The 26,295-nt window shown below is 39.1% G+C and overlaps 1 protein-coding gene and 1 pseudogene across 8 annotated transcripts in view; one reads left to right on the top strand and one right to left on the bottom strand.

Moving 5' to 3' along the window:
• The window catches only part of LOC114906524 (lysine-specific demethylase 6A-like), a 167,344-nt gene that overhangs the window by 111,635 nt on the left and 29,414 nt on the right, over positions 1-26,295 (bottom strand). For all 8 annotated transcript variants that reach the window (XR_003796444.1, XR_003796445.1, XM_029241351.1 and 5 more), the window contains one exon: positions 11,890-11,939. Coding sequence is in view for 5 of the 8 variants with exons in the window: in XM_029241351.1 (XP_029097184.1) it covers positions 11,890-11,939 (50 nt within the window). In the remaining 3 variants the exon portion in view is untranslated. Of the gene's footprint in view, positions 1-11,889; positions 11,940-26,295 lie in introns of those variants that run through there.
• LOC114906525 lies at positions 23,314-23,571 on the top strand (annotated as a pseudogene).

Here is a 26,295-nt window from a genome sequence, read left to right as displayed (position 1 = left end):
AAACAGTGAATGTGAATAACTGTATAAGCCAAATGAAAAAAGTCCCATCCAACAAAGGCATAATATATATATTTTTCTAAAGCACCTATGGAACATTTTCTAGGATAAATCACATATTAGGGAACAAACAATTATTTAATAAATTTAAGAACACTAAAGTCATACCAAGTATCTTTTCAGAACACAATGGTATGAAGTCAGTAACAGGAAGAAAACAAAATTCACAAGTGCATGGAAATTAAACACCACACTCCAAAACAACCAATGAATCAAAGAAGAAATTAAAAGAGAAATTTAGGGACTTCCCTGGTGGTCCAGTGGTAAAGAATCTGCCTTACAATGCAGGGGACGCGTGTTTGATCCCTGCTGGGGTAACTAAGATCCCACAAGCCACAGGTCAACTAAGCCCATGCACCACAACTATTGAGCTCGCACACGTCCACCAGAGACCCTCTGTGCTGCAAACTACAGAGCCCACGTGCTCTGGAGCCCCGGACGCCACAACTAGAGAGAAACCCACGCCCCGCAACAAAAGATCCTGCGTGCCTCAACTAAGACCCGCTGCAACCAAAAAACTATAAAACTAAATTATAAAATAAACATTTTTAAAAAAGAGAAACTTAAAAGTATCTTGAGACAACAAAAGCACACACAACATATAAAAAACCTGACACTGGAAAAGTAGTTCTAAGACATAAATTTATAGCTAATAAAGTCTCACATCGAGATGAAAGAAGAATCTCAAACAACTTACTTCACCCCTTAAGGAAACAGAAAAAGATCAACAACCTCAGTCCAAAGTTAGGAGAAGAATGAGAATAATGAAGATTAGAGAACAGATAAATACAATCTTCCAAGACTGAACAAGGAACAAATAAAAAATCTGAATAGATCAATAATAAGTACGGAAATTTAATTGGTAATAAAAAAATATGCCAAGACAGAAAACCCAGAAACAGGCTCCTGCATTAGTAAAGTCAACCAAAGATTTAAAGAATTAATAGCAACTCTTCTCAAACTCTTCCAAAAAACTGAAGATGAAAATATACTTCCAATCTTACTTTATGAATAACCCTGATACCAAAGCCAGAGGATACTACCAATAAAAGGAAACTATAGACTAAAATCCATGGTTGAATATAAATAACAAAATTCGGAACAAGGTATCAGCAAACTGATTTCAACAACACATTAAAAGAATTATACACCATACCCAAGTGGGATTTGACCGTGGGATGCAATGCTGATTCAACATATGCAAATCAATAAACGTGACATACCACATTCACAGAAGCAAGGAATAAAATGATATGATCAACTAAGCTGATGCAGAAACATAATTTGACAAAATTCAACATCCACTCAGGATGAAAACTCAAAAACTGGATACAGTGGGAACATATGTCAATGTAATAAAGGCCATATATGGCATAACAAGACCTAACATCATACTCAACTGTGAAATGTTGAAATCGTCTCCTCTAAGATCAGGAAAAGCATCTATTCAACATAAGTACTGAAAATCCTACCCAGAATATTCAAATAAGAAAAAAAAAAGGGCATGCAAATCAGAAAGGAAAATATAAAATACTCCCTGTTTGCAAATGACTTGATCTTATACATAGGGAGTCATAAAAACTCCACCAAAAGAAAGAAAATTCAATGAACTCAGTAAAGATGCAGCATACAATATCAACTGCAGATTTCAGTTGTTTTATACCTTAACAATTAGCTGTTAAAGAAAACAACTACATTCATAATAGTATCAAAGACAATTTAAAACCTTAAGAATAAATTTAACCAACGAGCTGAAAAATCTATACTCTGAAAACATACAAATCTCATGGAAGAAACTGAAAAGACACAAATTAAAGGAAAGATACCCATTTTCATATAAAGAACATGTTGAAATGTCCACACTACCCAAACCTTCTACAGATTCCTTTCAATCCTTATCAAGATTCTAGTGGCATTTTTTTGCATTAATAGAATCAATAAAATTCATATGAAACAAAAAAAGACCCTGAATCACCAAAACAATCCAAAATTAGAAGAACAAAGCTGGAGATACCAACTTTCCTGATTTCAATCTATATTACAAAACTACAGTAATCAATGAACATGATACTGGCATAAAACAGATACACAGGCTCATGAAACAGAATTAAGAGTCCAGAAATAAACCCATGCATATATGGTCAGGTAATATACTTTGACAAGGGAGCCATGAATCCTCAATGGAGAAAAGACACAACTTTTTAATAAGTGGTCCTAAGTAAATTAGAATTCACACACAAAACAATGAACACTAGAACGCTATCCTACACCATTCACAAAAACAAAGGAACAGATTAAAGATTAAAACAAAGACCTGAAACCATAAGACTCCTAGATTAAAACACAGGGGAAAAGCTCCCAGACAGCTGTCTTGGCAATGCTTTTTTTGGGTATGATACCTAAAGCACAAGCAACAAAAAATAAAGAAATGAGACTGCATCAAACAAACAAACAAAAAGCCTCTCCATAACAACAGAAATGATCAACAAAATGAAAAGGCAACCTATGGAATGGAAGAAAATTTTTGCAAACCACACGTGATAAGAGGCTAATATCCGGGCTTCCCTGGTGGCGCAGTGGTTGAGAGTCCGCCTGCCGATGCAGGGGACACGGGTTCGTGCCCCGGTCCGGGAAGGTCCCACATGCCGCGGAGCGGCTGGGCCTGTGAGCCATGGCCGCTGAGCCTGCGTGTCCGGAGCCTGTGCTCCGCAACGGGAGAGGCCACAGCAGTGAGAGGCCCGCGTACCGCAAAAAAAAAAAAAAAAAAAGTCTGTTGTTTATAAAAAAAAAATCAGGCAAAATTTAATGAAACTACTAATTCTGTAAACAAATTATTCTGACCTTGATCCTCTGATAAAATAGGTGGTGAGAAAAATATGTTTACAATGGAAAACTATAATGTGACCTTTGGATTCAGTCTTGCATATTTACCAGTCCTTGACAAATACCTCCAATTTACACCTCTCTAAATTGGTGCTTCCAAATTTTCTCCATTCTGACTTGGAATAATTACGAACTGAAAAGCCTTTTACCCAGAGCCCTGAAAGCTGATGCGACACAACATCATATAAACTTCAAGAATATTACCATAACAGATCACTAATGAACAAACAGACTGGTCCTCTCATAAAGTTTGTCATCACAATTCAAACCAGTAATTCTATGTATTGCCCCTGTTGTCCACACTCTACCATCTACTGATGCTTTGATCCCATCATCTACAAATCTTGACTGTCCTCTGGAATCAGAAATTGGGCTTTTAACATTTATTCTTTGTTTTTCTGTTATTTTCACATAAATTCGCCCCTCCTTAAATGCTTGCTGCCTAGCCCTGAACTTCTATTACCGTTACTCAACAGACTATTCAGTTGGTCCTAAATGTACAAAAGGCTATAGAACAAGAAATGAACTAACATTGTTCTAAGAAAGAAGAATGTCTCTTCACTCCTTTAAACAATAGTGGGAACTAACAAACTATAGGTCAGATTCCTGAACCTGTTCCTAAGCACATCTGCACATTTCCTTCTAAAATTGCAAGAACCACATTAAGTGGGTTTAGCAAAAGTGCCTCATCCTCTGTATGTGAAACACGCAGTATCTAATCAGGGTTCCTCATACTCCACTACTCACCTTGATGAGGAAGGCTTAGTGCAAACTGCCTTGTTATTTCTTTTAGTAATTTTCCAAAGGCTGACCCTTACAGGGCAATAAATTCCTACTTGCTCAGGCTATATTCAGAACTGACCCCGGTTCTACATTGAATATCATTTCCTCAACTGCAACAGTACTGAAAAACAATGTTTTTCCACTTTAATTCTTATCCTCCTTCGAAAAACTAACAAACAACAACTACAAAAACACCAGCAAGATAACTCCCTTGCTTGCCTGATGAGTCACAGGCATGAAAATGAAATGAAAAAAGGCTATTTAATAATCTTAATGTCCCCTTCAAGGGAATCATTATTTTTGTCTCCTTGTGGAAGAATTCCTTCCTCTGGAACTAACACCTCTCAGTCATTCTAGCATGAAGTTGTAGGTACAAAAAGCAAAAATGCTGCTATTGGATAACCAGGGTAATAGTGGGTGCCACTCCCAATTCCACTGTCTTGATTGCTGGACCCATGAATGCTAGCTATTAGAAAAACACCACCAATTCAGAGCATTATAAATCTCTTGGTGAACCCTGCCCCAGCTTCGCAACACACTGCCACATAACTGGCACTGTAACTGAGTCTTCAAAAGGCCCTTTCACTTCTCTATCAAGCCAGCTGCTGTTTCAGGATAATGGGGGACACGGTTAACGTCACTGAATTTCATAACATGGGAGTCCATTGCTGTATTTCTTTTCCTGTGAAGTTAGTTCCTTACTCTGAAGCAATTCTGTGTAAATTACCACAATATTAGATAAGGCAGTCTGTAAATCCACGGATGTCAGTTTTGACAGAAGCACTGTCTGCAGGAAAGGCAAACTGGTATGCCAGCAAATTTCTATTCCAGTGTCGATAAATTCCTGACGCTTTCATGATGTAAGCAGTCCACTGTAATCAACCTGGCACTGAGAAGCTACATGAACACCTTAGGGAATGATGCCATATCAGGAATTGAATGTTAATATCTGTTGCTGACAGACTGGGCACTGGCATTGGTGAGTGAAAGCCCATGGTGCTGAACACCCATGCAACACTTTGTCTCTGCCTCCATTAAAATTCTGTCATGTGCCTGTTGGACAATGACAGATGTGGCTGGGAAAGAGCCTGTGCTATGCGCTTTCCATTAAGTGTACCAACGTATGTAGGAATGCCAGAAAAGACAGGAAAAAAATATTTCAATAGTAAACAGCTAAAAACTTCCCAAATTTCAGAAAAAACTTTATCTGTATATCAGTAAGCACAACTAAAACTCAAGAAGAATAAACGAAAAGACATTCAGAGACAGATCACTGTAGAAAATGTTGAAGATCAAACACAAGGAGAAAATTCTGAAAGCAGCAAGAAAAAAAAACTCTCTTAAAAAACAAAACAGAAAACCAATCAGATTAAGCTGATTTCTCCTCAGATACTGTGATGGTGAAAGGCAGTGGGCTTGCATAATCAAAGTGCTCAAAGAAAACAAACTGCCAACAAAGAACCTTCTATCCTAGCAGAGTTTTCAACTATGAAAGCTACATATTTGTAGATTATAAGAGAGAAAGAATCCACTTCAAACACACCCACCTTACAATAAATATTACAACAAATTCTAGTGAAGTTCTTTAGGCTTAGAACAAGTGTCCATGTCAGGTTTTCAAAGCCAAAAAACGGGGGTACAGGGAGGGTGGTTTAACATCTAATTATACAGGTATGGGACACAGCAGACCATATACGTATTTCTTTTCTTTCCTTCCTTCTAACTGATTTAAAAACCAGCTCTCCATATAATTGTATTATTATGCCAATTAATATATAGTAATATAACTTAATGATAGAACAAATGAGTTAAGCTGGGAACAAAGCTATACTGGACTACAGAAAAGACTCAAGATGGTCAAGAACAAATGAAGACAAACAGATATGGGGATTTAAGGGCTAAAATACAAAAGCCAAACATACAATCTTTTTTTCTTAAACCTCAACAAATTACATAAATTAATACTATAACAACATACTACTACATAGTTCATACACACATACGTAACAATGTTAACTGTTGAAGGTCCAACAAATAAAAGAAGGCAAGTACATAATGTCATATTAAGAGTATCATTTCTATATCTCATAGGAACTAGTTTAGTATAAATCAAGGTAAAGTCATATAACTTGATATATACATGGTAAGCACTAGGGCAACCATTAAGAAAATAACTCAAAAACATACAATGAAAAAACTTGAAGAAATTAATTTTAAAAATCTGTTTCATGCAGTAAAGCAAAAATAGAAGAAAAAGAGACATACAAAAGAAGTACAATGGCAGATGTATATACAATATTTTAATAATAACATTAGACAAAATTGGATTAAATAATCAATGCACAAATTATCAGACTGGATAAAATTAAAAGATCCAACTGTATGCTGTCTTCAGGAGACATACTTTAGATTGAAAAACACAGACTGTAAATAAAAAGATGAAAAGCAATGAATCATGAAAACACTGATCATAAAAATTCTGGGGGGCTTCCCTGCTGGCACAGTGGTTGGGGGTCCGCCTGCTGAGGCAGGGTACGCGGGTTCGTGCCCCGGTCCGGGAGGATCCCGCATGCCGCGGAGTGGCTGGGCCCGTGAGCCATGGCTGCGGAGCCTGCGCGTCCGGAGCCTGTGCTCCGCAACAGGAGGGGCCACAGTGGTGAGAGGCCCACGTACCACAAAAAAAAAAAAAAAACTTCTGGGGACTTCACTGGTGATCCAGTGGTAAAGAATCCGCCTTCCAACGCAGGGGACACAGATTCAACCCCTGGTCAGGGAATGAAGATCCCACATGCCACGGGGCAAGTAAGCCCTCGCACCATAACTACTGGGCTCCTGCACCTCACCTAGGGAGCCTGCGTGCCGCAAACTACAGAGCCCATGCACTTTGGAACCCACACACCACAACTACAAAGCCCAGGCGCCCTGAAGCTTGCACACCACAACTAGAAAAGAGAAAACCCACACAGCACAACTAGAGAGAAGCCCCCCACTGCAACAAAGAGCCTGAGCGCCTCAACGAAAGATCATGTGTGCCTCAACGAAGATCCCATGTGCCGCAATTAAGACTCACAGCCAAAAATAAAATTAAACAAATAAATAAAAATTCTGGAATGGCTATACTACTACCAAACAAAATTCTTCAAAACCAAAAGAACGTGAGTAGAAATAAAGCAGGACAATAAAAATAATTATGTGACATGGAAATGTTGGCTAACGCTACAGTTTCAAATGCTTTGTGTATAAATGTATCACATCAACATGCTATATACACCTTAAAGACATAGTGATACATGCACAGGTCAATTATGTCTCCATAAAGTTGGAAGAAAAACAAATAAAATAATTTATCCATCAAAAATACATAGCAACTCTGATACATGCATCCAACAAAACATATGACACAAAACCTATAAAAATGACCCCCAAAATAAGCAATTCATCAGTAACTGGAGGCTCTATCTCATATTCAATATAGATGGAATCACCAGAGAGAAAGAACACAAAGAGGGAACAGATAGCTTAAACAAAACTTTAACCCACCAAACTTAACCAATATTTAGAGAATACTTCAAATAAAAACAAAATATACATATTCCTCTCATGCACATTAAACATTCTCCAAAATAGAACAAATATTATGCTGCAAAATAAATCTGAGTAAAAGATGAATTGAAATAATATGAAGTATGTTCTCTGGACAAAACAAAATGAAATTTTAAAAAGTAATATCAGAAAAAAATGTGGAAATTAAAGAATATATTCCTGGGCTTCCCTGCTGGCACAGTGGTTGACAATCTGCCTGCTAATGCAGGGGACACGGGTTCGAGCCCTGGTCTGGGAGGATCCCACGTGCCGCGGAGCAACTACGCCTGTGAGCCACAACTACTGGCCTGCTCGTCTGGAGCCTGTGCTCTGCAACAAGAGAGGCCGCGATAGTGAGAGGCCCGCGCACCGCGATAAAGAGTGGCCCCCACTTACCACAACTAGAGAAAGCCCTCGCACAGAAACGAAGACCCAACCCAGCAAAAATAAATAAATTAATTAATAAACACCTACCAGGGTTTCCCTGGTGGTGCAGTGGTTGAGAGTCCGCCTGCCGATGCAGGGGACACAGGCTCGTGCCCTGGTCCAGGAGGATTCCCACATGCTGTGGAGCGGCTGGGCCCGTGAGCCATGGCCGCTGAGCCTGCGCGTCCAGAGCCTGTGCTCCGCAACAGGAGAGGCCACAACAGTCAGAGGCCAGCGTACCGCAAAAAAAAAAAATAATAAAATAAAATAAAATAAACACCTACCAACAACATCTTAAAAAAAAAAAGAATACATTCCTGAATAACCAGTAAGTCAAACTAGGAATCAAATTCTCAATAGACACAGAAAAGAAATTTGACCAGCAGCTTCCCTGGTGGCGCACTGGTTGAGAGTCCGCCTGCTGATGCAGGGGACACGGGTTTGTGCCCCTGTCGGGGAAGATCCCACATGCCGCGGAGCGGCTGGGCCCGTGAGCCATAGCCACTGAGCCTGCGCGTCCGGAGCCTGTGCTCCGCAAAGGGAGAGGCCACAACAGTGAGACGCCCGCGTACCGCAAAAAAAAAAAAAAAAAAAGAAATTTGACCAAACACATCACCTTTTCATGATTAAAAAAACATAACTGAGTAAAATTAGAAAGAAACTTCAACTTGATAAAAGATAGCTAAGAGGGCTTCCCTGGTAGCGCAGCAGTTAAGAATCCACCTGCCGCTCTATTTACAATAGCCCAGAGATGGAAACAACCTAAGTGCCCATCATCGGATGAATGGATAAAGAAGATGTGGCACATATATACAATGGAATATTACTCAGCCATAAAAAGAAACGAAATTGATCTATTTGTAATGAGGTGGATAGACCTAGAGTCTGCCATACAGAGTGAAGTAAGTCAGAAAGAGAAAGACAAATACCGTATGCTAACACATATATATGGAAAGTAAGAAAAAAAAATGTCATGAAGAACCTAGGGGTAAGACAGGAATAAAGACACAGACCTACTAGAGAACGGACTTGAGGATATGGGGAGGGGGAAGGGTGAGCTGTGACAAAGCGAGAGAGAGGCATGGACATATATACACTACCAAACGTAAGGAAGAGAGCTAGTGGGAAGCAGCCGCATAGCACAGGGAGATCAGCTGGGTGCTTTGTGACCGCCTGGAGGGGTGGGATAGGGAGGGTGGAAGGGAGGGAGATGCAAGAGGGAAGAGATATGGGAACATATGTATATGTATAACTGATTCACTTTGTTATAAAGCAGAAACTAACACACCATTGTAAAGCAATTATACCCCAATAAAGATGTTAAAAAAAAAAAAAAAGACTCCACCTGCCAATGCCAGGGGACATGGGTTCAAGCCCTTGTCCGGGAAGATTCCACATGCAGCGGAACAACTAAGCCCATGTGCCACAACTACTGAGCCTGCGCTCTAGAGCCCGTAAGCCTCAACTACTGAGGCCCGCAAGCCTCAAGTCCCTGCTCCATAACAAGAGAAGCCACCGCAATGAGAAGCCCCGTGCACTGCAACGAGAGAGTAGCCCCTGCTCGCCGTAACTAGAGAAAGCCCGTGCGCAGCAACGAAGATAAATAAAATAAAATAAATAAGTTAAATAAATGTTTAAAAAGATAGAAATAAGTGTCAAGTGATGAACTTCCCTGGTGATCCAGTGGTTGGGAGTCTGCTTCCCAATGCAGGGGACACAGGATCGATCCCTAGTCGGGGAACTAAGATCCCACATTCTGCAGGGCAACTAAGCCTGCGTCCTGGAACTACTGAGCCCACACACTGTGAAGCCCACGTGATGCAACTAGGGAGCCCACGTGCTGCGACTACAGAGCCCACACGCTCTGGAGCCCACATTCCACAACCAAAGAGAAGCCTACACACCACAATGAAAGATCCCGCATGCCACAACTAAGACCTGACACAGCCAAATAATAAATAAATATTTTTTAAAAATTAAAAGTAAAGTGAAATTATGAAAATAATTCTATTTATAATAAAATATGGTTCAACTATATGTTATCCACAAGACAAAATTTACATTCAAAGATACAAGTAGTTTAAAAGAAATAGTTTGTAATGTGTGGTACCAACACAAAAACAGGCATAAAAGATCAACAGAACAGAAAGTTTAGAAATAAACTGTTTTCCGTTTCTTTGAACAGAAAGTCTAGAAATAAACCAACAGATTTGTGGCCAAGACTGGTGACAACAGTGTCAAGATCATCCAGTTGGGGAAAGAATTTTCTTTTCAACAAACACTGCTAGGACAACTACATATCCACATGCAAAACAATAAAGTTGAAACCTTACCTTACACCACACACAAAAAAATTAACTTAAAATGATCAAGAACATAAGAGTTAGAGCTAAAACTACAAAACCTTTAAAAGAAGAATGTGGATAAAACTTTATGACTTGGATTGGTACTGGATATACAGTACAAGCAACAAAAGAAAAAAAAGCTATATGGGAATTCATAACAAAACTTTTGTGCCTCAGAACTCTATTAAACATGAAAAAAAGACAACCTAGAGAATAAGAAAACATCAGCAAGTCAACTAGATATATAAATAATATTGCAACTCAATTTAAAAGGGGCAAAGAATCTGAATAGACATTTCTCAAAACAAACAAACACCAATGTCCAACAAACAAACAAGAAGATGTTCTAACACTGTTAGTCATAAGGGCAATGAAAATGAAAACTAAAGTGAGAAAACATGTTACACCCATTAGGATGGTGGAATTTAGAAAAGACAGAACAAATGTTGGCAAGAATATGGAGAAAATTAGGTCTTCCTACAATGAGTGTCAGTATGTAACATGGTGGAATCACTCTAGAAATTAGTTTAACAGATCATCAAAAAGTTAACAGCACAGCAAAATTCAACTCTGAGGTATACTTCCAAAAGGAATGAAAATATGTCTTCAAACAAAAACAGGGACACAAATGCTCAGATCAGCATGATTCATAGCCAAGGAGAAGAGACAGCAAATGTCCATCAACCGACGGAATAAATAAAATTAATATCCATAAATTGTAATTTATAGTTCTAAAAAGGAATGAAGTACTACTACTGATACATGCTACAGCAGACACAAACCTTGAAAACACTAAGTGAAAAAAGGAGTCCAGACTAGACAAACATACAGAAACACAAAGTAAATGAACACTTTCTTAAGAAATGGATCATGGGGGACTGAGAGAGAATACTTGTTCTCATTATTGTATGATAAAAATATTTTAAATAGTCTAAAATCAAAGGTGGTAAAGGATACACAAACTTTGTGAATATATTAAAAATCATTAAATTGTACCCTTCAAATGGGTGTATTCTATGGTAGATGAATCATACTTCTATAATATTGCTATAAAAAAAGAATAGTAGTAAATCTAAATAAACTTATGTGAATGTTTCTGGATTAAATAAACCTTCATACTTAACTGTTTCTTTCCACTCCAAGTACTTCACAAAAGCCAGCAACAATTTCAGTTACATTAGGGGTCAACACATGGGTTTTCAAACTCCTTGGGTAACCTAAAATTTCTTTGCAGGTAACATAACACTACCTATAACTAATTCTCATAGAAGTGATATATAGAACGGATATTATAGGTTATATCCTATTATAAGATAAATTTGTTTTGAAAAGCAATCTATTATTTAGCTATCTGTATCATACTTGAAAGCACATATGCATTGAAAGATTAATCTACTAGCTAGTTAAACTTTACTGCTTAAATTAAGATAACACAGTGGATAATTTATCCTTACACTCCATTCTTACTTAGATAGATTTTCTAACATGGATGACTTTAATTCTCCTCAGAGATACAACCATAGCCTTTTAGCCTGATTCACTCATCTTTAAAATCACCATTATGCATCCTTCATCTATTCCCAGCTACACACTTTTAAAAAAGGAACAGATTTTTTTTACTTGATTTTGTTATTAAAGTATCACAATTAGAATGTCTTTTTAATTAGAAAAATACTAATTACGAACAATATACTTCACAAAAAACAGCTGGCACAAAATACCTTTCTCCCCCTTTCCATGTTCCCTACTTAGAATTAGTATTTCATATAATTTGCCCCAAAATAACAAAATTGGTATTCAAAGGTGCACTAACCTTCCAGTAGTCGGACTGTAAACTGTAGTATCTCTGATAAGCAGATAATGCTGAAAAAGGGAAAACAGTTATTAGTCAAATTATGTCCTATTTAAAAATCCACAACACAGATTTTAATATTTTAATACAAGCTGCCCATCATTCCTGCCTTTCCACAAACAGTTATATAAACAGCAAACAATTTAAAGTTTATGCCCTACCAAGTTAATCACCCATGGAAATAATAATTATAATGGAAAAATAAATAACCTACAGCAGACCAGGTATATAAACCATCATCAAATCTCATCCTTGAACTTAGAAAAATGTAAAACCATGGCACTTAGCTTTAATTCACTTGGTCTCCCTCATCAACCAAATGTCATGAAAATTTTCTAAGTCTGTTTTTACACACTATAATGAATTTTCTCAAAATCCAACACTTTCCAGAAAGATAAAACCTGAGCTGTAATAAACCCTTGTTTCTGGTGCTTTCTTTCACATAATCAAATATCATCTTAGGCTACTAGCTTCAATATAATTCCAAGATGGTTATTCCCACACTCCCTAACCATCTAAAGGCAAAAAAGTCTGGAATCACATAAAGAAGTTCCTGTCAGCCTAAAAAAAAGGCACATAAGGCAAAAAGGTAAATAGGAAGTCACATAAGCCAGGGCTCCCCAACCCCCAGGCTGTGAACTAGTACAGTGCTTGGCCTGTTAGGAACTGGGCCATACAGCAGGAGGTGAGCGGCAGGAAAGCAAGCAAAGCTTCACGTGCCACTCCCCATCACTCACATTACCACATGAACCATCTGCAACCACTGCTACCCCACCATCCCACCCCCCATCCGTGGAAAAATCCACGAAACCGGTCCCTGGTGTCAAAAAGGTTGGAAACCGCTAAGATAAGCACATCAGAATTAGTGGGGACATTCTTTAAAACTAAGAACAACAGGAAACTCCATCGTGATTCCAAAGGAATAAGAATGTCTTTGAACTATTTGTTAAAGTTCCCAAGGGACAAGGTTTAGAATGAAATACACTTAGGAATGAACACTGCCTTAAAGTCAGAGTAAAATAAGAATATTACACTACACAAAAGGAAGAGCAGATTGTACACAAGTATTGTAACACTGAGGATTTTCATATCTTCAACAATCATTTTTATGAATTTCAGACATTTTCTCAATAAAGCCAAAAACATCTAATATCCTCTCATGAAAATAACTAGAGTTAAGAGAAAACAAGACTTAATAAGAAAAACTTGCTTTTTCAAGTATTATCATAAAATTATAATAATAATAATTTCAAGATAACCAAATGTGTGGTTAAAAGACACTACTATATATGAGAATCACTGCATACAATACATCTGAGAACTGACTAAAATATTTGTTTTTACAAAAAAATTTGAAGGAGCAAGGCTAACACAAGAAGCCACAGATTACCAAAGCAGACACTCACGGAGAGAATCAACCCAGAAACAAGTGTCAGGGTACAAAAGTTCATGGCAGACATGCCTGAGATTTAAACATCCAGGGCTCCCAGGTAAAGGAGGAGGCCCACAATACTCCAAGACTTTCTTCTAGGGGCCCAGTAATATTGCCACATGTTAACCTGAGAAAAAGCTCCACAAGCTTCTGGCCAAAGAATGGGAAAAAGAACAATTTTTAAATACCCCAGAGCATTCTGGTCGTAACAATCCGGAAAGTAAGAAAAATAATCAATTCCAGCCCACTCCAGTCATCCTATCCAACCTAGAAGGAAGAAAACTGAGAAATTCTGCTGCAATTCACTTTGCAAAGGCATAGGCTAACTAAAAAGACTGAAACCTAATCATAAGACTACAGAACACTTTTCCCTCCCCTAACACCTTGCTACCCCATTACTAAAGGCCTATTTACAACAGTTCTTTTTAACTCGACATGGTACATCATGTCGAGATACCAAGAAAAAATTACAAGGCACACCAAAATTAAAAAAAAAAGAGAGAGATAGAAAGAAGCAAGGGGCACAGCAAGCATCAGAAACAGATGTGGCACTGATGTTGGAATTATCACATCAGGAAATTTAAAACAAGTACAACTAATATGCTAAGGATATGTAATATATAAAGTAGAGAGCATACAAGAATGGAAAAACAATGTAAACAGAGATATAGAAGGCCAACAATTTCAAGTAGAAATGCTAAAGATCAAAAACACTATAACAAAAATTATGAGAGTCGCAGTAGATTAGATAGATACTGCTAAGGAAACGGTATCTAAGATAGAGGATTTATCAGAAAAATCCTCAAAAACCCCTAAAAAGGGAAGATTGGGGGAAAAAAGAACATAATATCCAAGGCTGTGGGACAACTAGCAAAGGTTTAACAAATGTATTACTATCCTAACAAAAGATAAAGAAATACTATACTATCAAAAGATAAAGGAAGAGAGCACAGGAATTATTTGGAACAATAATGAATGAGAATTTCCCCCAAATTAATGTGAGACAATAGACTATAGATTCAGGAAGCTGAGAGAACACCAAGCAGGGAAAATGACCAAAGCAAAAAAATACACTGAGGCATATTTTCAAACTGCAGAAAATGTTTATTAAAAAAAAAAAAAGACCATGGATACATGGATAGTAAGGTTAATGTATCTTTTGTTTTTTGACTGTAATAATAAGAACTGTATTGAATGATGTCTTGAGAGGGGAAAAGTAGTGGATAGGAATGATGACAACAGAAAGAGCTCGGAAAAGATAATTCAAACCTATCTTCAGTTAACAAAGCCAATTATTGACATATAAAGAAATGGGGAAAGTCAAGAAAATAGATGCTTCTAAATCTGTTGATGACGTTTTTGATGAAGCTGTGAAGATTTTTGACAAAGAAGGCTAACTCTAAACCTGAAAGCATCCTTTAAATAATGCTTGAAAATACTGCTTTGATAGCTGCTATCACAACCCGTTTTTTACATCTCAATTAATGTAATCGAGATGTATAATTACATCTCAATTAATGGCCGGAAAGTACGTAATAAGACAAATTAAATTTTTAATCTTTTTTTTGGAGGGGGAGGGTCACAGGAGTAGACAGTAAATTTGAGTCTAACTTCATCTTAGTTACGGTGCTCACAAAACAAAAAAGGGCATTAGCTAGTTTTTGCTGTTACTCAAAAAGAATATCCCTTTTATTAGTTTATAGTTTGTGCCTTCTGTGACCAAAACTTTTAGTATGTCTATCCCTTAGTAATTACAACATGCTTGGATTAGGGATTCCTCACGTCTTTTTCTCTTGAAGGTTTTAAATTCCCAGCATATTAAGTTGTAGGCCAAATTCCAAAAGAACTTTTCATGGGGTCAGTTCCAGCACAATGCGTTTGGTAAACTAACTCATGAAATGAATTCCCATAAGTGTTTGAGTATTTATCAAATAACTGACCATTTCCGATAGAAAAGTAAGAAAACTTAGGCTTCGTTTTACTGCAACTTGTACAAAGTTGTGTGACAGGGCACAGTCTTTGCTTCCAGGGATTGGGATGGAGGCACTGCGGGGACCTGGCAGAATTATCACCTTTATTCTGACATAAAATCTGAGGGTAAGGGGCAAGCATCACACCCTGGACATGTATTCCTTATGCTCTATTATATAGTGTTATTAATGATTAAACTGATCTTAACAAAATTCCTAGCAGTGGAACCTTGAAATGCATGTACTTAGATTTATGGTCAAATTTTTTAGTTAGCATTTTAGTTTTACTTCAAAGCTATTTTCTTTGTTTTCCAGACTAAGCATAGGGTTAGTACAAAGGAGACGAAATCTAATGGTTAAATTTCCCATTTGTATTTTATTTTCTTGAATTTTTTTTTCATAGCACTTTAAGAAGATTTAAAAATCAATGCACTTTGGTCAGAAAAACAATACATTTATCGTATTTAAAAAACACACAAAGAACTCTTGAAACTCAACCATGGGAAAACAGCCTGATACAAAATGCACCAGAGAACTTAACAAACACCCCACCAAAGAAGAGATACAGAGGGTAAAAAATCATAAGAAAAGATGCTTTACATAATGTCATCAGGGAAACGCAAATTAAAGCTATATACTTATTTAGAAAGGCCAAAATCAAAAACACTGACCATACCAAATAATGGCGAGGCTGTGGAACAGAAACTCTCATTCATTCCTAGGGAAAGCAAAAATGGTACAGCCAATGGAAAACAGTTTGGCAGTTTCTTACAAAACTTACACATACTGCTATCATATGATCCAGCAATCATACTTTTTACCCAAAGGAGATGAAAACTTTATGTCACTATGAAAATCTGCACATGGAGTTGCCTCTTGCCCAAGTTCCCATTTTAAAGTTTAGATATCTCCCTTTAAGGAGACAGGCTGTCAATCTTTCTCCAGCTCATCAACGTGTTGCAGAAGCTATATTCCAAGCAAGTGCAAATGACAGCCAGGGCTACTTTGCTCTACAAACTCACATTCATGGGATGGAAGCTCTAATGCACAAACAGCAGAGAAAACTATGTTCTCTAATTGCCCTTACCTATATCATACATGGAGGGAGACTCCATGTCACAAGAGGCAAGGTACCTGTCTAACACCTGCTACTATATCAGAGGATCATTCCAAAAGAACAAGGCCATTTATCCCACACTCCAGCCCTGGAAAAATGAGGCAGAGGTTCTATGTTATAGAACACAGAACTCAGTGGCTATCCCTAAATGACTGAATTTACAAGGAAAAGAGGTTAGAAAAGTTAAAAACTAACACTATTGTTGAAAACAATGTAAACTTTTTTATATTAAATAATTAAGAGGAGGTTGTTAGCTCTAAGAAAGCAAAAATCAAGTACCTGACAAATGAGTTGTATCCACAATACTATATAAATAGCTCTCAAAACTCAATAATAAAACATATAAAACAAAAAGTGTAATAATAAAAGAAAAACATCACAGACTAAGACAGCAAATAAGCACAGGAAAAGATGTTCATCATTATGGAAATGAATCATACTAACAATAACAAGTTCTGACAAAGATAAAGAGCAACCATGATTCTCATAAACTGCTATTGTAAACGCAAACTTGGAACAGCTATTATGGGAAATCATAAGCAATTTGTTGTAAAGTTATAATAAACTTACCAGCAATGCACTGACCCAGAAATTCACTCCTAAGTGAAATTAAAACTTAAATTCATACAAAAACCGGTATGTAAAAATTTTAGGCACTTTTTCCACAACTGCCAAACTTCCTTCAATGGGTGTTGGGGTACACAAACTGTCGAACATCCAGACTACAGAATGCTGTTCAGCAATACCAAGTAAATATCAATACACCCAATAACATGAAGAAATCTCAAGTGTGTCATGCTAAATTAACAAAGTTCAAACTCAAAACATTGTCTAAAATCATCCTAACAGAAAACAAAGCCCAGGTCTCTGATAATTCTGTGGCGTCAACATATCAGAACTGTACTACTTGCCTCCAAACTTCTTAGGTGAAAGAGAAAAATGCTAAATACACAGATCACTCATGGTACTTTTAATAAAGGATAGTTCATTAATTATTTTAAGTCTTTATTGAATTGGTTACAATATTGCTTCTGTTTCAGGCTTTCGCTTTTTTGGCCCCAAGACATATGGGAGCTTAGCTCCCAGACCAGGAATTGAACCCACACCCCGCTGCATTGAAAGGCAAAGTCTCAACCACCTGACTGCCAGGTAAGTCCCTTAAAGGATGGTTTAAAAAGAAGTAACTTTAGAGCTTCCGTGGTGGTGCAGTGGTTGAGAGTCTGCCTGCCGATGCAGGGGACACGGGTTCGTGCCCCGGTCCGGAAGATCCCACATGCCGCAGAGCGGCTGGGCCCGTGAGCCATGGCCGCTGAGCCTGCGTGTCTGGAGCCTGTGCTCCGCAACGGGAGAGGCCACAACAGTGAGAGGCCTGCAAGTAATTCTAAAAGACACAACTAACTTTTTTGTAAAACTATAAATGAAAAATGTAAATAAAAATCAAATCAAGCCAAAGTATCAAATACAGACCAAATTTTTGTATCTAATATTTAATGAGTAAGTTGACACATGATTCAAAACAATTATTAAAAATTATCCTTCTGAAAGAACATGTCTCTGTGCCCGTGGGCATACATAATCAATCAGTGTTCAACAGTTCTAGTCAGTGAAGCATATAAAGCTGAATATGAACTTAAAACCACTGCAGACACCAAAACAAATTATAAACAAAGTATATTACTGAGACAGGCTGGGAACTGGGACCATTTACTGCACTGCTTGCTCCTCTACCTGACAATAAGGGACTAAAAATAACTGTGCACATGTACAGTTGGGGCAAATTATGAACAAGTTACAAAAAGACCAAAAACCACCTACTACAAGGTGCCAGGAGAAAAAACGGTACTGTGCACAATTTCCTGCACACAGCACCAACAAAGGGAGTGAGCAGACCACCCAAGCCACCCCTCTGGCCTGACCCCTAGATCCGCCCCTACCCTCACCCCACTTAACGGACCAGCTTACCCCCCTTAGGGAGTAAGCCACGGAACCTGTTAACTTGTTTCTGCTCCCCCCACCGCTGCAGTACTGAGTCCCAATAAAACTTTGCCTTAATTTCTCTTCTAGCCTCTTAACAATTTCTATAGATAAAGTCCAAGAACTATGGTCAGTAACATCACCAGCATATTTTATACCTTTTTATGACAACATATTAATGTCAGTACTGAATTTCCCTAATATACTGCTTAGCTAAACTTAAAAAATTTTTGTTTTTAGTACAATTATCAATAGCAGAGAACCATGAAACATACTAAGTACAGACTTAAATGACAAAGAAAGGTATATACTATACTACTGCATAAAACTGTAATAGGAAAGAACAATTCTGACTCCATATTAGATGTTTTTTATTTTAATCTCTGTATTCTATTGCTTTTGCTTTGAGTTAAATTCAGGCCCATAGCCTGCAATATAGAGGATAGCCTATTCTCAAGGCTCTGACCTTTAAGAGTATAACACTTTTCCATTCACATAGAAATAAAAAGTTGCAGAACAGAGTATAACATATTTTTTGCTGGAGGTTTACAGGAACATCATGACCTGACCTGAGTGGACAACTATAAGAACAAAGGATTCCGATACCGAAAAGTATGCAACAAACAGCCACTCCCTTCCTCTTTTAGTATAAAAGAAGCCTGAATTCTGACTGGGGTAAGATGGTTCTCTAGGACAGTGGTGCCTAACCTTTTTGGCACCAGGGACCAGTTTCGTGGAAGACAATATTTTCATGGACAGGGCGGGGGTGGGTGGGGGTGGTCAGGCAGTAATGTGAGGGATGGTGAGCGGCAGATGAAGCGTCACTCCCTCTAGTGATCGGGGATTGGGGACCCCTGCTCTAGGATATTAGTCTACCATCTTCTTGGTCTTCTGGCTTTCCGAATAAAGTCATTACCCCTTGCCCTACCAGCTCATCTCCCAATTTAATGGCATGTTGTGTGGCAAGTAGAACAAGTTCGCACTCCGTAACAAAACTAGTACAGTATTATTAAAGCAAAGCATGGACAATAAGTATTCATTACTAAAAATAACCTAAGCTGAAGTAACATAATCAATTTTCTGATTTTAAAAAAGTTCAAAATTTAGAGAATTTTTAAGGGCCTAAAGGAAAGAAAGTATCAAGCTGAGAAATTAAGAGTTAAAGATACACTTTAAATGCTAAGCTAAAGGGATTCCCTGGTGGCACAGTGGTTAAGAATCTGCCTGCCAATGCAGGGGACACGGGTTCGAGCCCTGGTCCAGGAAGATCCCACATGCTGCGGAGCAACTAAGTCCGTGTGCCACAACTACTGAGCCTGCGTGCCCCAACTACTGAAGCCCGTGTGCGTAGAGCCCGTGCTCTGCAACAAGAGAAGCCACCGCAATGAGAAGCCCACGCACCGCAACGAAGAGTAGCCCCTGCTCGCCACAACTAGAGAGAGCCCACACGCAGAACGGAGACCCAGTGCAGCCAAAGATAAATAAATAAATTTATAAAAGAAAAAAAATGCTAAGCTAAAAATTTAACTTCTAGGACAAGGGTTCTCCAAGTTTAATCCCAGATGACTCAGTTACCAATTCCACTAGGAAATCCACATCCTCAGGCCCTATCTCAGACATCAGTGAGTGAGAAAATCTGGGGCTGGATCCCGTCAACTGGTGTTTAACACACTGTAGGTTTCTGATACACTCTGAAATTTGATAAGCATTGTTTTAGGGGCTCAGAAGTGAAACTTCTACAAAGGGAGTTTGGAGCAGCTGGGCCCGTGAGCCATGGCCGCTGAGCCTGTGCGTCCGGAGCCTGTGCTCCGCAACGAGAGAGGCCACAACAGTGAGAGGCCCAACGTACCACAAAAAAAAGAGAAAAAGAAAAATAACAAAAAAAATCAGACAAAGTATGTCACTGATCAAATAAAATTTATATTTTAAGGCAGGACAAGAGAATTTAAACATAAAATTCTCTCTGTGTGTCCATCTGGACCTCCTCCCTCTATCCCTAATGTGCAGGGTGCAACCTGCATTACACATTAACCAGACCTTCTTAAAGACTGGAGTGCCTGCTGAACCACAAGGTTAATTTTTTTCCAGTCTTCTAATGCTAGCAAATGTAACTTAAATAATAGTGCTCTTTCCAACTCTGTAGGGGTCCATGGTAACTTGCTGCTACCTTTATATGTGCTTACCTAGACTACACATCCTTGGTGAACTTTATGTAAAATGTCAGTATGTCATGTGATATATGATCCTTTGTCTCCTTTGTCTTGAAAATGTATTATGACTCTGCCTTCGACTTCTAATAGAACACTTCTCACAGTGTCTGTCTCCTGGGTTATAATCCTCGATTTGCCTCACATAAAATTATTTGTTTCTCTTCTTTATTTGGTTATTAATTAAAGTTTCATCAATATTTCCTTGGTGTAGCTGGCAAAATAACAGAGATGGGACACCTGGAGTCTACCCTGAACCAACGCTTGGTACCAGCACAGGCCCTATGCCCCACCCCCATTCTCAGTATTCCTTAGGTGCTTTAGTGAGTTCTCCTGATATCCAAACATCATTGCTTTAAATGATGTCCTGAATTTTATACGAATTGGTTTTCCTGGGACTTGGAGTCCTAAGGGGATACCAGTACATTTCCTGGGCAGGGACACAGGGGAAACTGTAAAGTGAGCTGGGTTGGCCAGCCTTTTTTTTTAATCTGTCTTAAATTGGAAAGATTATACATATGTGGTCTGAACTAACTGTTTGCTGGTGAAATGACAGACTGACCCTGCTCTGCTCAAAATAACAGAGACTTTTGCTCCTTCTGACCACAAGGAGTTCTCAGCTAACTGAGAATCTAGCAGAAGTGTCTGAGGATCAATCCTCTGCCATGTACTGGTCCTACAGGAGATCCAACTACAACCACTAAGTAAATTCGGGGAGGGGGTGGGGGGAGACACAGACACAAGGGCACATGTACAATAAGGGTGATCACCTAGTGCTCTGAGCACCCACAGCAGTTTTAGACTGTTGGAGAGAGAAACCAACACATATAGAACACTTGAACCACACCCAAGGGTACTCCTTGGGGAGCTAGACTCAGAAGGAGCTGATCCATCACACTGTCCTCAGAAAGTTGTTCACATCACATCTGATTTGGGCTCCCAAACAGAAACGGTGCCACAAAGGACAACCAGCTCACTGACGGACAGCTGCTCACTGGAACTCCAGCTCTCTTCATGTACAATGGAAATGGAGCCAGTGCTTGCGAGCACTTGTCTGAGCTATTAAATGGCCAGGATCAAGCGCTTTTGACATGCCAAAATTATAGAAAAAAACAAATTGATAAAACATCTTTTCAAACTTGTGACCTTGAGAGAAAAAAAATATTCCTAGAAGAAAGCTCTTAAGTAAACACAGCAAACATCACCTGACACTACAGTCTTAGTTCAATTATTAAAACCTAAAACTGATATTTCAGGGCCTCTCACCATCTGAGATGGCCCACACTGTCTGTGGAGTGTGTTTCTCCCAAGGCCATTCTTACCTTTTGAGAAGGACTGCATTCTGTCTACGGAATGTGTACCTCTCTAAATAAAACCATTGCTTCCTATCACTTTGTCTCTCACTGAATTCTTTCTATGATGAAACATAAAGAAGTTGAGCTTCATTAAGTCCTCAGGCCAGATGGTGGCGGAGAAGGACACACACACGCCCTCTTGCAAGAGCACTGGAATCACAACTAACTCCTTGAACAATCATCAACAAAAAGACACTGGAACTCAAAAAAAACATCAACCGCATCCAAAGACAAAGGAGAAGCCACAATGAGATGCTGGGAGGGGCGCAATCACAATAAAATCAAATCCCATAACCGCTGGGTGGGTGACTCACAGACTGGAGAACACTTATACCACAGAAGTCCACCCACTGGAGTGAAGGCTCTGATCCCCACGTCAGGGTTCCAAACCTGGGGGTCCAGCAACGGGAGGAGGAATTCCCAAAGAATCAGACTTTGAAGGTAGCGGGATATGACTGCAGGACTTCCACAGGACTGGGGGAAACAGAGACTCCACTCCTGGAGGGCACACACAAAGTAGAGTGTGCATCGGGACCCAGGGGAAGGAGCAGTGACCCCATAGGAGACTGAACCAGACCTACCTGCTAGTTTTGGAGGGTCTCCTGCAGAGGCGGGGGGGGGGGGGGAAGCTGTGGCTCACCACGGGGACAAGGACACTGGCAGCAGAAGTTCTGGAAAGTACTCCTTGGCGTGAGCCCTCCCAGAGTCTGTCATTAGCCCCACCAAAGAGCCCAGGTAGGCTCCAGTGTTGGGTTGCCTCAGGCCAACCAACCAACAGGGAGGGAACCCAGCCCCACCCATCAGCAGACAAGCGGATTAAGGTTTTACTGAGCTTTGCCCACCAGAGCAACAGTCAGCTCTACCCCTCACCAGTCCCTCCCATCAGGAAATTTACACAAGCCTCTTAGATAGCCTCATCCACCAGAGGGCAGACAGCAGAAGCAAGAAGAACTACAATCCTGCAGCCTGTGGAACAAAAACTACATTCACAGGAAGACAGACAAAATGAAAGGGCAGAGAACTATGTACCAGGTGAAGAAACAAGATAAGCCCCCAGAAAAACAACTAAATGAAGTGGACACAGGCAACCTTCCAGAAAAAGAATTCAGAATAATAACAGAAAGGACAATCCAGGATATCAGAAAAAGAATGGAGGAAAAGATCGAGAAGATGCAAGAAATGTTAGCAAAGACCTAGAAGGATTAAAGAACAAACACCTAGAACAATTAAAGAACAAACAAACAGAGATGAACAATACAATTACCGAAATGAAAAATACACTAGAAAGAATCAATAGCAGAATAACTGCCGCAGAAGAAGGGACAAGTGAACTGGAAGACAGAATGGTGGAATTCACTGCCATGGAACAGAACAAAAAAATAGAATGAGGAGGTGGCTGCTGTTGCAGGGCAGACTATGGCAACTCAGGGAGCCACTCCAGGAAGCCCGTCAGAGGAGACGAATGCTCTGGACATGCCATCAGATTATGTCATAACAGAGACCCAGCCAGGAGGCCAACACTGAGGCTTTTACTTCTGAGAAAGCACTTTCTATTCCTTTCTCCTTTGATGTGGATCCAGCCCTGTGACTGACAGGGTCTTGGTGCTCCAGCATGGTGTCAGGCTTTTGTTCTGGACATTCAGGACAGTGGACCACAAGAGACCTCCTGGCCCCACATAATGTCAATCAGCAAGAGCTGTCCCAAAGATCTCTGTCTCAATGCTAAGACCCAGCTCCACCCAACAGCCAGCAAACTCCTAGTGTTGGATGCCCCATGCCAAACAACTAGCAATACAAAAACACAACCCCACCCACTAGCAGAGAAGCTGCCTAAAATGATACGAAGTTCACAGACACCCCAAAACACATCACTGGACATGGCCCTGCACTCCAGAAAGACAAGATCCAGCCCCACTGACCAGAACACAGGCACCAGTCCCCTTCATCAGGAAGCCTACACAAGCCACTGAAAACAACCTCACCCACTGGGGGCAGACACCAAAAACAACGGGAACTACGAACCTGCAGACTGTGAAAAGGAGACCCCAAACACAGTAAGTTAAACAAAATGAGAAGAGAAATATGCGGCAGATGAAGGAGCAGGTAAAAACTCACCAGACCTAACAAATGAAGACAAAATACACGGCCTATCTTAAAAAGAATTCAGAGTAATGATAGTAAAGATAATCTAAAATCTTGTAAATAAAATGGAGAAAATACAAGAAATGTTTAACAAGAACCTAGAAGAACTAAATAGCAAACGAACAATGATAAAAAACACAGTAAATGAGATTAAAAATTCGCTAAAGGAGTCAACAGAATAACTGAGGCAGAAGGAGTAAGTGATCTGGAAGATAAAACAGTGGAAATAACTACTGCAGAGCAGAAAAAAGAATAAAAAGAACGGGGGACAGCCTAAGAGACCTCTGGAACAACATTAAACACACCAACATTCAAATTACAGGAGTCCCTGAAAAAGAAGAGAAAACAAAAGGGTCTGAGAAAATATTTGAAGGATTATAGTTGAAAACTTCCCAAACATGGGAAAGGAAATAGTCAATCCAGTCCAGGAAGCGCACAGAGTCCCATACAGGATATTACTATATGCAGCAAGGATCTCATTCAGACTTCATGGAGAAATTAAAACCTGTATAGACAAGCAAAAGTTAAGAGAATTCACCACCACCAAACCATCTTTAAACCAAATGCTAAAGGAACTTCTCAAGGCAAGAAACACACAAAGACCTACATAAACCAAACCCAAAACAATTAAGAAAATGGTAATAGGAACATACATATCGATAATTACCTTCAGTGTAAACGGATTAAATTCTCCAACCAAAACTAAAAGACTGGCTAAATGGATACAAGAACAAGACCCGTATATATGCTGTCTACAAGAGACCCACTTCAGACCTAGGGACACATACAGACTGAAAGTGAGGGGATGGAAAAAGGTATACCATGCAAGTGGAAATCAAAAGAAAGCTGGAGTACCAATTCTCATATCACACAAAATAGACTTTAAAATCAAGACTATTACAACAAAGAAGGACACTACATAATGATCAAAGAATCAATCCAAGAAGGTATAACAATTCTAAATACTTAGGCACACAAGATAGGCACACCTCAATACATAAGGCAAATGCTAACTAAGAGCCATAAAAGGGAAAATTGACAGTAACATAATGATGTTAGAGAACTTTAACACCCCATTTTCACAGAACATCCAAGATGAAAATAAATAAGGAACCACAAGCTTTAAATGACTCATTACACCAGAAGGACTTAACTGATATTTATGGGACATTCCATCCAAAACCAACAGAATATACTTTCTTCTCAAGCACTCATGGAACATTCTCCAGGATAGATCACACCTTGGGTCACAAATCAAGCCTTGATAAATTTAAGAAAACTCAAATTGTAACAAATATCTTTTCCAAAAACAATGCTGTGAAACTACATTTCAATTACAGGAAAAAAACTGTAAAAAATACACACACATGCAGGCCAAACAATACGCTACTAAATAAGCAACAGATCACTGAAGAAATCAAAGAGGAAATCAAAAAATACCTAGAAACAAATGATAATGAAAACACGACAACCCAAAACTTATGGGATGCAACAAAAGCAGTTCTAAGCAGGAAGTTTACAGCAATACAATCATACCTGAAGAAACAAGAAACATCTCAAATAAACAACCTAACCTTACACCTAAAGCAATTACAGAAAGAAGAACAAAACAAACCAAGTTAGCAGAAGGAAAGAAATCATAAAGATAACATCAAAAAAAATGAAAAAGAAATGAAAGGATCAATAGCAAAGATCAATAAAACTAGAATCTGGTTCTTTGAGAAGATAAACAAAATTGACAAACGATTAGCCAGACTCATCACTAATAAAAGGAGGGACTTCTCTGATGGCACAGTGGTTAAGAATGTGCCTGCCAATGCAGGAGACATCGGTTCGAGCCATGGTCCAAGAATATCCCACATGTCGAGGAGCAACTAAGCACGTGCACCACAACTACTGAGCCCACGTGCCACAACTACTGAAGCCCATGCACCTAGAGCCCATGATCCGCAACCAGAGAAGCCACCGCAATGTGAAGCCCGAGCACGGCAAAGAAGATTAGCTCCCGCTTGCCGCACCTAGAGAAAGTCCGCGGACAGCAACAAAAACCCAACGCAGCCGAAATTTAATTAATATTTTTAAAAAAGAAAAAAAAGAAGACTACTCAGGTCAACATAATTAGAAATGGAAAGGGAGAAGTAAAATTTGACACAGCAGAATTACAGACGAT

Source organism: Monodon monoceros, unplaced genomic scaffold (genome assembly GCF_005190385.1).
Source record: "Monodon monoceros isolate NGI ecotype Baffin Bay Population unplaced genomic scaffold, NGI_Narwhal_1 Super_Scaffold_22, whole genome shotgun sequence".
In the NCBI taxonomy this organism is placed as follows: domain Eukaryota; kingdom Metazoa; phylum Chordata; class Mammalia; order Artiodactyla; family Monodontidae; genus Monodon; species Monodon monoceros.
Note: the sequence above shows the minus strand (reverse complement) of the source record. Positions and strands in the feature narration are given on the sequence as shown.